Source organism: Grus americana, chromosome 23 (genome assembly GCF_028858705.1).
Source record: "Grus americana isolate bGruAme1 chromosome 23, bGruAme1.mat, whole genome shotgun sequence".
NCBI lineage: Eukaryota > Metazoa > Chordata > Aves > Gruiformes > Gruidae > Grus > Grus americana.
Window position 1 is genome coordinate 5,466,853 of NC_072874.1, and position 14,299 is coordinate 5,481,151.

Genomic DNA, 14,299 nt, shown 5'->3' on the forward strand with positions numbered 1-14,299 from the left:
CACCCCAGCACTAACTGGGAGTTACTGGTGGTGATAGTGCCGCACTGGGCAGGCTCCAGACCCTCCCTCGAGCTGTGCCTCCGTGTGTTCATGCATCCCACGGGGCACGGTGCCCTGCTCGCTGTGTGACAGGAGGCACTGGGGACCAAGGAGCACGATCCTGGGGACGGCCCTCTGCCCTCGGGGCTCTGCAGCTTTGTTCCGCTGTCCCTCTCCCCAGTGTTTTTCAGTCTTTTGCCTCTTTTTCTGCTCCTTCTCGGCTTTGCGCTGCTCTGTCAATTCTGCATTGATGGAAGAGCTTCTGGCCAGGGCTTGGAGAGGTCCTGGGTCAGCCCAGAGCCTGGCTGTCCCCGTCCTGCCAGCTCCTCTCCCCTGCAGCTGGGGGACCCCGGGGTGTGCAGCCCTGCACCTCTCCAGCCCCAAATTAAAAAAAAAATCAGCTTAATCTGCGCTGAGATATTGTCTCTGGGCTTCTCCGCTGCCTTGGGCAGCCCAGGGCCGGATCCATCCACGTGAGCGTTGCTGTCTGGGATCCGGCCGTGCCGGTACCCCGCCATGGGGGTGGATTAGGGATGCGGCCGCATGCAATTCCTTTGCATCGAGCCGGAGATGGGGAGGAGGGGAAGGCATTGCACCTCTCCGCTATCACCCCTCTGCCGTGCCCCCAGGATGGTGGGGGAACGCCCAGCACCCCTCAGCACTGGGGGAGGAGCAGAGCTCTGGGGGTGCTCGCTTCTGGGGTGATGGCCGGTAAAAAGAACTCCATCCACGGCTTTTGCCTGGAAAGCGGCGTGGTGTGTCTGCTGAAATACCCGCGCAGATTCTGGCTCTCGTCCTGGGCTCGGGTTCCTCGAGAGCGCTGGGAGGAGCAGCCACCCCCCCTCTTCCTCCAGGGCTGGACCCTCCTGCATCCTCCTGGGCTTGTTTTCATGGGGAACCACTGAGCTTTCGGTGAAATGTGGGCAGTCCCTGGCTGTGAGTCATTAAAATTTGGGTGCACACCGGAGGGGAGGGTTTTCCAGGGCTGATGGTCCCTGGGGACCCCCGAACTGCTCTCCCACCCCCGTGGGGGGTTCCCCAGGCTCCCCCGTTCCGGCCGGGGATTTGAGCACGGCTGGCGTGGATGTGGCCGTGGCCGTCGCAGTGGGCTTTCACTCGGGGAGCTCGGTGGGGTGGGAGGGAGGAGGACAAGGGCTTTTCGGGACACTCGTCCCCAGGAGCGCTGGGGATGCGGCTGCTGCTTTTCACTCGGGTGCAGCGCCCTGGAAAGCGGCTTCATACCGTGCGGGGCTCGAGGCAGCGCCGAGCCGGGGGGGCTCTCGGAGCAGGGAGAAAGGGCAGCAATTACGCGCCTTCCCCGTGCAGGGCTCGGGATGACGGGAGGAAAGTATGTTAACAGCCGGGGGGGAGAGAAAAATAGCAGGGCACAACCTCAGCCCGTGTAAATCTGCAGATCTCTTTATGGCTTCGTTTGCCGTTAAAGGATTCTTGCTGATTTACACCAGCTGGAATAGCGAGGCTGTAGCATCCCCGCACGCTGCGAGGGGTGCAGGACTGGTTTTTTGGCTCCCTGCCTGCCGTCGCTCTGGGGTGATGCCCGTGTGTACGGCATCGGATCCGTCCCTGATGGAGCAAATCCTGGCGGTGCCGAGGTGTTTTCGGGAGCGATGCTGTGGGTAGAAAGCCATGAGCGCGGCTGCTGCGTTCCCATTGCCCGTGCTGCGGGGCAGGAGGAGGAGGAGAAACCAGAGCCACAAATCGGACCCAGTGCCGAGGGCCCCGAATTCGGGGCTGTTGGGAAGCTGGGACAAGCCCGTACATCTCCTCCAGAACATTCTGCCGTTGGAAAAACACTGACGTGGTGGAATGGAAATGCCCCCCCAGAATACGTGCACCTCTAACAAACGGTGCACTGGAAACGTGGCGTCCCGACCCCGTTTTCCCTGCTGCGTTTGCCTGGCCCCTAACCGGCTCTCTGGGGAATTCCCTACATTTTCGACACTTTTGCTGTTCAGCCTTAAAAACTGTGGAATAACCCCTCGGACAACGGTACTATGGACACCCCACCAGTGACTGTGGGCACCCTGAGAGCTGGGACGCCGGCTTCTGCCCGGAGTAAAAAACCTACGGATGCAAAAGGAGAGCCAGGTTTCTTTACGGTGCATTTAATTTTCCAGCAGCCGAGTTGCCCCGTAACCCCCCTTCCCTATGCCGGAGAAAAGCTGCTTATGCAATTTCTGCTGTTCTCTTTGTTTGCATGCTTGCCAGGAGGAACTACTATTCTTATTCCTATTACCCGTAAGTAATTGTCATTCTCTCTCCTTCGCCCTTCCTCCCGGCCGCCCCCCTCGCCCTGCTGCTCCAACAACTCCTTTTCTCTGCCGAGTCCATTTGAAGGGCCTCTCTGGCTCCGGGAAAATAGTGCTGCCGAGCTCGTTAGAGACTGAAGGCAGCGTAATGGGGAAGGGTCAGCGACTCCGGGTTGAATTCTGGATTTTGGCCGCGTCGTGCGCTGTCCCGGCCCCACCAAGATGCTGGCACGGGCTCAGATCTCCTGTTTGTCCTTCCCCTGGTTTAATCCTGCTCTGGCTTCTTGGGAGCCTGATGTCGCATCTCAAAAACACTCCATCAGGTTTTTTTGCCTGTCTTGAATGTCTTGAAGGTTCTGTTCCAGTGAGAGCTCCTGGGCTTTCCCAGCATCTTCGTTAGGTGCCTAACGGGGACCTTGCATGGGGGGGAAGAAGCCTCCCCGGTGGGTGCTGAGCACATGTGCGGTCAGGGGGTCCAGCCTGTCCCTTGGGGGATGGATTTGGCCCCCCAGCATGGTTTTAGAATGCCAGACAGGTTTGGGTTGGAAGGGACCTGTAAAGCCCGTCTAGTCCAACCCCTGGCAATGAGCAGGGACATCTTCAACCACACCAGGTTGCCCAGAGCCCCGTCCAGCCTGACCTTGGGTGTTTCCAGGGATGGGGCATCTACCACCTCTCTGGGCAACCTGTGCCGGTGTTTCACCATCCTCATGGTAAAAAAAATTCTTCCTTGTATCTAGGCTGAATCTCCCCTCTTTTAGTTTAAAACCGTGACCTTGTCCTGTCGCTTCAGGCCCTGTTGAAGAGTCTGTCCCCAGCTTGCTCATGAGCCACCTTTAGCTACTGGAAGGGGCTCTAAGGTTTCTCTGGAGCTTTCTCTTCTCCAGGCTGCACAACCCCAACTCTCTCCTCCTTTCCTCAAAGGAGAGGTTCTCCAGCCCTCTGGTCATTTCGGTGGCCCTGCTCTGACAGGTCCACGTCTGTCTTGTACCTCTTGCGCTTGCGCTGTGCGGCACAGCGATGCCCGTGCCGTGGTGGCTGGCGCACGTCGCAGCGAGGTGGCGTGGGGCGATGGGTGGGCAATGCCTGGAGAAAGGAGCTGGAGGAGAGCTGGGGCTGCCCTGTGCAACGCCAGCCGGTCGAGGAGAACCTTCGCTTGCCCAAGGAGCCCTCCCGACTGTTCCAGGCGTGGGGCGTTTTGGGGAGGGTGAGGAGCTGGAGTTGCTGCAGCCAGCGAGGGATGATCCATGTGGGGCTTTCAACCGGCTCAGGGCACCGGAGGAACAAAGTGTGGTGACCTCTGGGGGAAATAATCCATCCTGCTCCCCAAAATAATCCGAGCCCGGTAGCTTGGGGGGGATCATACGGCGCTGTCGGGTCAGCCCTGCTTACGTGTGCTTCTCCCCTCCTCCCCGTTGCATCCCCCCGCAGAAAACCCGTCAACATGACCAAAGCGACCATTAACTACCGCCACGAGAAGACACACATGATGAGCGCCATCGACAGGAGCTTCACCGACCAGAGCACGCTGCAGGAGGACGAGCGCCTGGGGCTCTCCTTCATGGACACCCACAACTACAGCAACCGTGGTAAGGATGGGGCACCGCAGCATCCCCCCTGCTCCCATCCAGCCGCAGCAAGGGTCCCAGAAAGTATCCCTAAGTATCCCAGAAACAGCTGAAATATTTATCCAAGGCTCGTCAGTAGCTATTGCATCTATTTGAGCCTGACGTGTGTGACACGTTGCAGGCTTTCCCGTGCCCTGCAAGGAAACCTCCAAGGGCATCGACGTAATCTGCGTCTGCAATAGCTTTTATTATCAGCCAGGTTTTGCTGAAGGAAAAACACGTTGCGGGTGGTTTGAGCTGGGTCTCTGCATCTCCCACCTCTGGAAGCGGAGGTCCGCGCTGGTGGCTGGGAGGGTTGAGGCCGTACGCAGCCTGGACGCGAGCTCAAACGCTGGCTGCAGCCCCCCCGAAGCTGGGCGAACCCCAATTCTTTGGCTTAGGCCAGGTTGAAAGCTTTACGCCAACCTTCAGCCAGCACACCCGGCGCGGCTTTGCTCCACGGTGTCCTGCGCAGCCCTGGGCTTCGAAGGGTTAAAGAGCCACCGCGTTCACATCAGAGGGAGACTGATAATTTAACACCCACTGGAGTATGCATCTCCATGCTGATTTAGTTGTAAAATAACTTGTCGGATGCCCTGGTTTCAACCATATGCTAATAACATCTGTTACAGTAACTTCAAGATGCCGCTTACCCGCAGCTCTTCTCCACCGGCGGAGGGATTAATGCGCTTCTCGGCATTGTCTCGTGGATAATAGAAGCCCAGAGGGCAAACTTTTCCTCCTCTTAATATCATCTAGCGAGGTGTATTATTTTTCGGTTACTGTCCTCGAAAGGCTTGGAGGCTGGCGGGGCTCTGAGTGGGCTGAGCTGGGGCTGCGGCTCCTCCGTTTCCTTAGGGAAGGGGGCCGTGGGGCCGGATCCTGCTCCCACCCGCTCGGCTGCCGGCTCGTCCCTCTGCTCAGTGTTGGTGGAGGAGGAGATGTGGGGAGCTCGGGCTCTCTGCCGCAGCTGGGGACAGCACGCCCTGCCTATAAGCATCGTTAATTAATGAAAGTAAATGAACGGGCTGCTCCGTGGACTGGCTGGGGGCTGTTCCCCACCGTGCCTCAGTTTCCTTGCATTTAAACAAAGTCGCTAATGCTTCTCGCGGAAACCCAAGCGGGTCCTCAGCGTGGGGCTGCACGGAGCCGTCGGCACCTTGCAAACGCCTGCGCTTCGTTTCTCGTTAAACCCAGCGGCCGGTGCGCCCATCAGCCGTGCCGTGGGGCGCAGCGTGGCCCTCCCGCACCGTCCCGTTGGGTCGGCCACGTGGTGGCATCTTGGGAGGGAGACGTTTCTGGTTGAAAAGGTTGGAGCGTCGTTTCCTCGGAGGCTGCGACGTCTGATGGAGACGCCGCTCAGCACGCGTGCTGCACCCGCGTCGCGCCGGGAGGTGCGGGCGGGGGCTGAGGGGCTGCTCCTTGTATTCGAGCAGACCTAAAAAAACAAACCTGGGAGCTTTGTGAGCGAGCCGGCAAGGGCGATTTTTAGAAGTGTTGTTAGGGGAAACGGCATCCAGGATGCACCGGCTTGCAAAGCTGCTTCCCAGCAGCGCGTGGACGGCGTTCCAGGCTGGGCGCTGCGGGATCCGTGCCTGGCGCTGCGGGATCCGTGCCTGGCGCTGCGGGATCCGTGCCTGGCGCTGCGGGATCCGTGCCTGGCGCATTTCTTGGCAGCAGCGGAGGGCATCGGGTTTTGCGCAAACCCAGATTTCAGGATCCGGTGTGGGACCTTGCCCTGACAAACGCAGGTGAGGTCTTAGTCTGGCTCTGCTGGTAATTACATGGCAAAGGCATAAACGAGGGAAATGGCGTGTAAACTCCCCCGGTAAACGGCAGCGAGCTCCGTTTGTGTCAGTGCTAGGAATAAGGCGCTGTGAGGAAAATTAACTTAAGCTGGGCTGGAGACTTTGGCAACGTGATTTTTCAAGTCAGGACTGTGTGTGAATGTTTGGGCACGTAACTCTTACTCCTCTGGATGGGAGTGAATTGCTCCGGGGGAAGGGAAATGAGCCTATTAACCTCCTCAAGATATAGCGGGCACTTCTGGCTTTGTGGTGGAGGAAGAGCTGCAGGGAGCACGGAGTGGGGGTCTGGACCACTTGTGGTCCCCCGAGAGAGACCGTCTGCAGCACCAGCATCTCCCGGGGGCGTTTCCAGGTGCCCTCTCATCCCTCCAGGGGTGCAAGGCGGTGATGGGGATGCGGTCCAAGGCTTTGCTCCCCCCACACCCCCGGATCTCCCTCCCCTTCTGCAGGCGACCAGCGCAGCAGCGTGGTCAACGAGTCCAGCAGTCTACTGGGGGGCTCCCCCCGCCGCCAGTGCGGCCGCAAAGGGTCCCCGTATCACACCGGGCAGCTCCATCCCGCCGTGCGGGTGGCAGATCTCCTCCAGCATATCAACCAGATGAAGACGGCAGAAGGGTATGGCTTCAAGCAGGAGTACGAGGTGAGATCATCTCATGCTGGCGTCTCAGGGAGGGTGGGAGGTAGAATGGATGAGGTGGCGTGGTAGGACCTGTGCGCAAGGAGAAGATGCTGCAGACCTGGAGCTGCAGTGGACAGCAGGAGCTGGAGCTCGCAGCTCTCCGTGCAGACAGCATCAGCACGTGCAGTGTGTCCTGGGTCTGGATCAAATCTCTGGTCCTGGCACCTCAGGATTTAATCGTCGTCTCGAACAGGTCCCTGAGATGAGCCAAAGCAGCTCTGCCAGCCAGCCTGCACTTCTCCTGTCTGCAGTGCGTCATCCCACCTCTCCCGCAGGGGCTGGGGATGCTTCTCCCTTTCTCAGGTCCTCCTGAGCACCACGATCTCATGATGTTCTGCTCTCCAACACGCCTGTCCTGTGATAAGCATGGACATAGCCTAAATCCTCTGCGGTCTGGCAGCTCCCAAGTCCGTGGAGAGCCCAGGGGGAGGATGCGAGAGAGGGTGGTCCCAGGGGGAGGGAAGTCCCCCGCAAGGGTCGTTGGCCGCATCATGTCCATCCCACCTCATTGGGCCGGAGCGTTTGTAATGGAGTGCGTTACTCTGCACGCCTCTGCCGCAGCGTGCCTGGCGGGGTTGATTTCCCGACTCCTCGGTGTCCCACAGATCTGGCGATTGAAATTTCCCAGTGAAATTACTGTTTAATGCTTAGTTGTTTCAAGTGCAGGAGCTTTTCCCCCCCCTTCCCCTTTCATGTATTGGACAAACCAAGGCTTGCTGTAATCATTAGTGCTCCTTGAAAAGCTGCTGTATGTTCTTGGAACTAGTCATTTGAAAGCACTCAGATATTATGGGAGGGGAGAAAACATGTAATTTCCTTCCACTTTCCTCCTCTTACGCCAATCTATGAATGTTACTGTTATTGCACACAAACCTATTCTGTGCTGGGGAGAGGAAGGGGCTGGGGAGATTTGGGAAAAAACCATAACCAATCCTAGAAAAAAACCCCAGGCAGTATATAATTCGCTGGAAAAAGGGGCATTTTGTGGATGCAGCAGAAGCACGTGGCTGGCAGAGCGTGCTGTGGGGATGGAGCTGGGGCTGCGGGACCTGTCTGCTGGCGTGGAGGGACAACCCTGTCTGCCCTGCTCCCCGGGAAGGTTGTGGGGCTCGGGGGGAGCCCACAGTCCTGCCTTCGGGTCGTGACAGCCATCCCTTCCTTCCAGAGTTTCTTTGAAGGCTGGGATGCTTCGAAGAAGAAAGACAAGACCAAAGGGAGACAGGATCACGTATCGACATGTGAGTGCCTTTCGCAAAGGCTTAGACACCCTGAACAGCTTGAAAAACCTTCTAGAGGGCTTTGGGGGCTTTTTTTTTTTTTTTGGGGTAGGTGCGTGGTCCGCAGCAAGGAATAAACTGGTGGGGTTTGGTTGGTCGAGGGCAGCAGAGAGGTCCTTGCTCAGTGCAGGGTTCCCAGCCTGAGAGCTTCTGTTGGGCATCAGACACCGGAGCAAATTGGAGGGCTGGAGCTGGATAACTCTTGAGGATGGGACATCCTGGGGTGATGATAACATCGCCATGATATTCTGGGTGGTGCTGGAAGGCCCCAGATAACTGGGGTGTGTTTTATTGCATGAACTTAGGAGAAACTGCAGCCTTGCCCCAGGGGACTTCTGGTGTGGATGTGCAGGATGAGGCAAAGTGGTTAAATGATGAGGTTTTTAGGACAGAAGATTGGGGAAGGTCTTGACCCCGTAGGAGACAGGGTGCTCCTCACCAGCTCCTTCCACAGTCAGCGTGGCATGGCCACTGTGCTCCATGCTGCATCTCTGGTGACGTTCCTGCAGGGATGGAGACACCAAACCTGGCCCTCCAGGAGCTCTGGAGCTCTCCACCTCCCACACGCTTTGCTCCACAGCTTCATCCCTTCCACTCCAGCATTGTCCGGGGCCCCAGGTGGACACCAGAGGTTGGGCAGAGCTCTCTGCTCACCTGTCTGGGGTCTGGCCATCCTGGTGCCCCGCCGGGGTGGACAGCAGGGTGCTGGGGGATGGGTGCCCTCTGTCTTTGGCAGGACATGGCAGAGCTCAGGGAGATACCATGCTGAAAGCTGCTCCCCTGTGTCCCTGCCGGTCTAAGCCACCATCTTTGGGAAGATCTCCACCAGCTTGTATTCATCGCTTCTGGATATAACCCACCTGCCTGCGTTTTGCAGATTCCTGGTGCAAAACGATTGCAAAGGGTGTCCCGGGACCCGGCGGGGTGACATGCTGTCCCTGTACTCGTCCCCCCGGGCACTGATGGTCCCTTCTCCCATTGCTCTCCAGATGACCGTCACCGAGTGAAGCTGCACCCGCTGCTGGGCGATCCCAACTCAGACTACATCAATGCCAACTACATCGATGTAAGTGGGGACGGTGCCTCTCTCTGTGGGGGGTCTGGACTGGGACAGGAGCTTCCCGTGGACCCCGTGGAGTGTCAGGGTCTGTCCAGCAGCGTTTGGAGGAGCTTAGCCCGGGATGGGCTGATCTGTGCATCCCTGAGACACGCCGCGAAGATCCTGCCTGATTTATTTATGTTCGTCAGGAATTTCTGCTTGCTGCGTCTCTCCTTTCTCTGCTCCGCTCTATCCCTCCTTTCTCATTCCCTCTCTCGTCCCCTCTTCCATCCTCTCTTCTCCCCTCGCTTGCTCTCGTGGCCATGGACCTCCCTCCTCCCTGGGTGGAGGATGCCGAGGTCGAGTGTGCCGAGGGACCGGCTGGGAGCTCACGCTGGGATACCCCCCGGGTCGGTGCGCAGAGCTCGGCTCTGGTGTCCTCAGGGCAACGTCCCCCGAGATGTCCCCGTCACCTCCAGCGATGCTGAGACCAGGGGAGGTGCAGGAAGGCTCCGTTGGGCGCAGGGCTCGAACATCTCCTGGAAGCAGCAGCAAGTCCCACTCTTCCCTCCTTTGCAGAGGATGTCATCTGGCAGTGGTGGCCTGATGCCACTGTGATGGCTTCCCCGTGCCCGAGCAGCGTCCCCACGCCTGTCCCCTGTCCTCACGTGTCTCTTCTCCCCTGTGGCTCTCCGTGACCCGCTCCGGGGCCGGTGCTCTAACCTGTCTCTTGAGCTGTGCCTCACTAATGTCTCTGTCTCTGATCTTTTTCTCTCAAACCTGTGTCCCAACGGGATCGTTAAGATTCGGATTAACCGAGAAGTAAGTAGATGGTTCCCCTCTCGTCCCTTCTCTCTGCTCCCGTCTCCTCCCAGGCATTGTACCGGGCAGTGGGGTGCTAAATAGCATCTGGGAGAGGCAGGCAGGGGAAATGCGTGGAGAAACTTGGGTATGGTCCAGGGAAGGGGGAAGCGAGGTTTCCGTGGCACGTCCTCCCTGGGGTGATGGAGAGCAGGGGCTGTGCGCTCGGAGGAGGGGTTGAGTTCATCCCACTGAAATCCCCCGTGAAAGGACCTGCGGTGGACGGAGAAGCTGCCATCGCCTCCACGCGTGTAACGTGGTTGAACCGTCCCGTGGTCAAGGTGTGGGACACCAGGTCACCGGTCCCTTTGGCTGTGGCCTCGCTGGGCTGCGCTCTTCGGGCTGGCGCGTCCCCGTTAAGGGTTGGGAATGGTCCCAGTGAGTGGCTGGGATGGAGGAGGGGCGCAGGGCTGTTGCTCAGTGCCCCGTGGCTGCTGCAGGAGGGGATATCGTTAACGGGGCTCTCATTGCCGTGCTCGGCAGCGATACCAGCGGCACAGGAGCCGGGATGGAGACGGCAGACCCTGCGGGGTGCTGCTGGGGATGAGGTGCAGAGCAGGGATGAGGACCGGGCATCACCTGAGCCTTTCCTGGGATGTGGGACGTGCACCCTCCCAGGACAGGGTGCACTGGGTGCCGGGAGGCTGCTGAGCCGCTGCCTCCTCCTCCTCCTCCTCCTCGTCCTGCAGTGGTGGGCAGCACCGCACCAGTGCCCAGGACCTGGCCCGGCAGATGCGGGGAGTTGCTGCCACTTGGGTGACCGGGAAATGTTTTATGGGGCTGTACCCCAGCTCTCGAGTGTCCCCGTGTTCCCCCCCTGCCCCTAGCTTGGGACTGACGTCTCTGCTTCCCTTGCAGGGCTACCACAGGTCCAACCACTTCATAGCCACGCAAGGTGAGTGCCCCCCCCGGGTTCACCAGCTGGGATTTAACCTCATGTGGGCAAGAAAAGGGAGGGAGTGGGTCATTTCGGGGACAAACGGGGCGGTAGCAACGTGGAGCAGCTCCTACCCCTCCTGCCACTCCACGACACCATGTGTCCCCGGGGGGAAGGGGTGGTTTCAGCCAACACGGAGGCTATTGGGGATTTTTTTTTTTTTTTTTTTCTTAAAATGCTGCGGGGGTGTTAGTGCCGCAGAGGGAGGAGGGGATCGTCGCGGTGCCCGTTCATCCCCCATGGCCTTTCCTCCGTCCCGCAGGGCCCAAGCAGGAGATGGTGTATGACTTCTGGCGCATGGTGTGGCAGGAGCACTGTTCCAGCATCGTGATGATAACCAAGCTGGTGGAGGTGGGCCGGGTAAGGACCCCGTCCCATCCCTCTCCCTCCGGGCTCCAGCTTGACCAGGAGCTTTCTCCGCAGAGCCAAAACCCCATCCCGTCCTCTCCTTGCAGGTGAAATGCTCTAAGTACTGGCCGGATGACTCCGAGATGTATGGGGACATCAAGATCACCCTGGTGAAGTCGGAGACGTTGGCCGAGTACGCCGTCCGCACCTTCGCTCTCGAGAGGGTACGGTCCCGCTCCTGCCGGCCGCGACCTGCCCGACCCTGCCCTCTCCCGCAGAGAACCGACCGTGTTGGCCATCTCTAACCATTGCTAGATTGGCGTTTACCAATACTCTGTTTATTTACCCCAACTTGGGGCTTTCACCCCCTGGCTGAGGTGCAGCTTCTGAACCCCGGGGATGCTGGTAGCTTCTTCCTTTGCCTTTTCCCTGACTCCGTGCCCTCCACCGGGGCAAGCGGCTTTGGTTTGGGCAGCGAGTGAGTGTTTAATTTCCGTGTGAGCGCCATGTAATTGCGACCGGGGTGAAGGATGCTTTTTCTCCTCCGGAATGGAGCGCAGGTTATGTGGCCATTAGTCTCCAGCGTGGTACCTGGGCATGGAGCCGGTGCGATTTACCCCTTAATTTACAGGAATGTGAAATTACTGTCTAGTTACAGGGCAGGTAGCAAAGATGCTCGTGGAATGAGACCCGTGGCTGCTACCGTCACCTCCTTTTCCTCCTCGGCTGGTTTTTAACCCTCTTGCAGCGAGGAGGAGGAGGGAGCTGCGGGGCTGTCGAAGCAGCCGACCGCTGTGTGGTCTGGCTGGCTGGATGCTGAGCTGGCAAAATCACGGATTCCCAAGAAAATCTGGCATTTGGGTGGCTTGGGCAGGATTTTGCCCGCCGCGTACTCTCACTCCGTCTCGTCCTTCCCTTGCAGCGGGGCTACTCGGCCCGGCACGAGGTGAAACAGTTCCACTTCACGTCGTGGCCCGAGCATGGCGTCCCCTACCACGCCACGGGGCTGCTGGCCTTCATCCGCAGGGTGAAAGCATCCACGCCGCCCGACGCTGGCCCCATCGTCATCCACTGCAGGTACGTGCACAACCGTGGGGCAGAGCCAGCTGCGGGGGGAGCATCCCCCTCTGGGCTGGAGTTTGGGGGGTCTGGGTGGCCCCGGGGGGAGCACGCTGTGTCTTAGGTGGGTGCTCTGGCTCGGAATGATGCTAAAAGCTCCGAATGATGCTAAAATATTCAGCAGGGAGATATAAAATGTATAAACTGGGTTCATAGCAGGGAAAGGCTGGGGCAGGGAAGGCACCGGGGCTGGCAGCGTGGGGTTGGATGTCCCTCTACGACGGCATCCAGCTGTGAAATGTCACCAGTGGGCTGGTGGCAGCAGGGATATGGGGGGAACAGGCAGCTCGACCGCTGCTGATGGTCAGAACGTTGGGTCTGGCCGAAGAGAGAGGCAGGGAGGGGACAGCAGGACAGCCCGACACCAGAGCTGGGAGAACACCGGTGGCACGTCTGAGCGGGAGTGGTGGCTTTCTGTCCCCTGAGCAGGCGTCCCCGTGCAAGGGGTTAATGGCTCTTCCTCTGCTGGGCAAACAAGGAGGAGCTGATGAGCGGGAGGGAATTTTTTTTTTTTATTTGATTTCTCCCTGTCAATTGCCTCATCAGTATTCATTCACCGGCAACAGCGAGTGTGATTAGTGCCCATAGCCTGTAATCACTGATAATCACGATGAGTGATTCATCAGCCCCAGAAATTAGTATTTCACTGGAAAAGACTTTGCAGGAAAGGAGCAGGGTGGGGAGCGGTTCTGTTCCCGACGTGTCGCGGCGGTGGGGGGGTCGCAGCATCAGTAGGTCTTCGGCTGTGAGTCCAACCATGCCAGGATTTGGGATTTCTCTGCTGCTGGGTCATCTGGCTCCCGGAGAATCCTGCTGGGCTCAGCCTTGACCCAGTTCCCTCACCTGAGGGAATTCGGGACCCATTTTGTGCCAGGGTACCTCCCTCTGCTCTTGGGGCTCGGTGCTGAGCATCCTCCTCAGCCCTTCTGGGATGGGATCCCGGAGGACTGTCGGCACGCAGATGGTTTAGCTGCTGGTTTCGTTGTGTAGAGCATGTGTTTTGCTACCTTAAAGCAAAAAATGAACCGAGGCGTGGGTGCCCACCCTCCCACCCGCTGCCTGACCGTCCCGCAGCCCCCAGGATGTCTTTGGGTGGGTGGTGGGGACGGTGCTTTAAGGCAAAACCGGGCTGTGGTTCCGGAGGCGTGCGAGGTCCTGGCAGCCCTGCCTGGACCCCGGCTGCCCCCACATCCATGGGCAGGGGCCGTCTGTTGAGTCCTCCCCGACATCTCGGGCTGCGTGTGGGCTCGGTGCAGGCTGAGAACGCGTTTGCTGTGTTTTTCCCCCCGCCACCCGCAGCGCCGGCACGGGGAGGACTGGCTGCTACATCGTCCTGGACGTTATGTTGGACATGGCCGAGTGCGAGGGTGTCGTGGACATCTACAACTGCGTGAAGACCCTGTGCTCGCGGAGGATCAACATGATACAGACGGAGGTGAGCGGGTGTCAGGAACAGCCGGGGACGCGTGGGGCTGCTGTCACGGGCTGGTTGCGGAGGCTCAGCCCTCTCCCCTTCCCTCCCCCCGAAAGGAGCAGTACATCTTCATTCACGACGCCATCCTGGAAGCCTGCCTGTGCGGGGAGACCAGCATCCCCGCCAGCGAGTTCAAGCCCACCTACAAGGAGATGGTGAGGATAGAGCCGCAGAGCAACTCCTCGCAGCTGCGGGAAGAGTTTCAGGTGAGCAGACGCAAAACCCCTGCGTCCCCCCTGCGACACCCCCTTGCCCACCGCCGCTGGGACCAGCGGCAGGCTCTGTCGAGCAGCAGGCAGGGGTTTTGGCCCCGGCGCAGGCAGGAAGGGAGCTGAGGGGGAGCACGTGTACCCGCAGACCCTGAACTCAGTGACTCCCCACCTGGACGTGGAGGAGTGCAGCATCGCTCTCCTGCCCCGCAACCGGGAGAGGAACCGCAGCATGGACGTCCTGCCGCCCGACCGATGCCTTCCCTTCCTCATCTCCGTGGATGGAGACAGCAACAACTACATCAACGCGGCCTTAACTGATGTGAGCGTGCTGCGGGGAGGGAAGGGGCCGCTTCGGGTTGTCTCGGGCAGCTTTTCATGGTAAAACCTCGCTTGGTTTGAATTTACGTCCTCGTTTTGCGCGAGGGCACGAAGGCACGTGGCAGCCCCCAGCTGCGTGCGGGGGGCGGAAGGGCTGGGGCCGGGGTCCTTCAGCACTTCTTTCGTGGAGCAACATCTTGCTTGTCTTGAAAGAGCTTTTTGGTGGCTCTCACAAGCTGTGCACAAAGGGTCTTCCATGTATTTTGTAGCAAAATGGAGCGCAGGAGGGAGAGGAAGCTCTGGGAGGGGTT

At 59.2% G+C, this 14,299-nt stretch overlaps 1 protein-coding gene across 5 annotated transcripts in view; it reads left to right on the forward strand.

The window, feature by feature from the left end:
- PTPRU (protein tyrosine phosphatase receptor type U) overlaps positions 1 to 14,299 on the forward strand; it is a 73,234-nt gene that overhangs the window by 39,347 nt on the left and 19,588 nt on the right. For 2 of the 5 annotated variants that reach the window (XM_054802553.1, XM_054802557.1), the window contains exons 15-27: positions 2,269 to 2,298; positions 3,741 to 3,898; positions 6,174 to 6,364; positions 7,569 to 7,641; positions 8,670 to 8,746; positions 9,524 to 9,541; positions 10,439 to 10,475; positions 10,780 to 10,877; positions 10,973 to 11,089; positions 11,788 to 11,942; positions 13,284 to 13,419; positions 13,515 to 13,664; positions 13,816 to 13,989. In XM_054802553.1, the coding sequence (XP_054658528.1) occupies positions 2,269 to 2,298; positions 3,741 to 3,898; positions 6,174 to 6,364; positions 7,569 to 7,641; positions 8,670 to 8,746; positions 9,524 to 9,541; positions 10,439 to 10,475; positions 10,780 to 10,877; positions 10,973 to 11,089; positions 11,788 to 11,942; positions 13,284 to 13,419; positions 13,515 to 13,664; positions 13,816 to 13,989 (1,414 nt within the window). The remainder of the gene's footprint in view (positions 1 to 2,268; positions 2,299 to 3,740; positions 3,899 to 6,173; positions 6,365 to 7,568; positions 7,642 to 8,669; positions 8,747 to 9,523; positions 9,542 to 10,438; positions 10,476 to 10,779; positions 10,878 to 10,972; positions 11,090 to 11,787; positions 11,943 to 13,283; positions 13,420 to 13,514; positions 13,665 to 13,815; positions 13,990 to 14,299) is intronic. The other 3 variants (XM_054802554.1, XM_054802555.1, XM_054802556.1) reach the window with 3 other exon arrangements.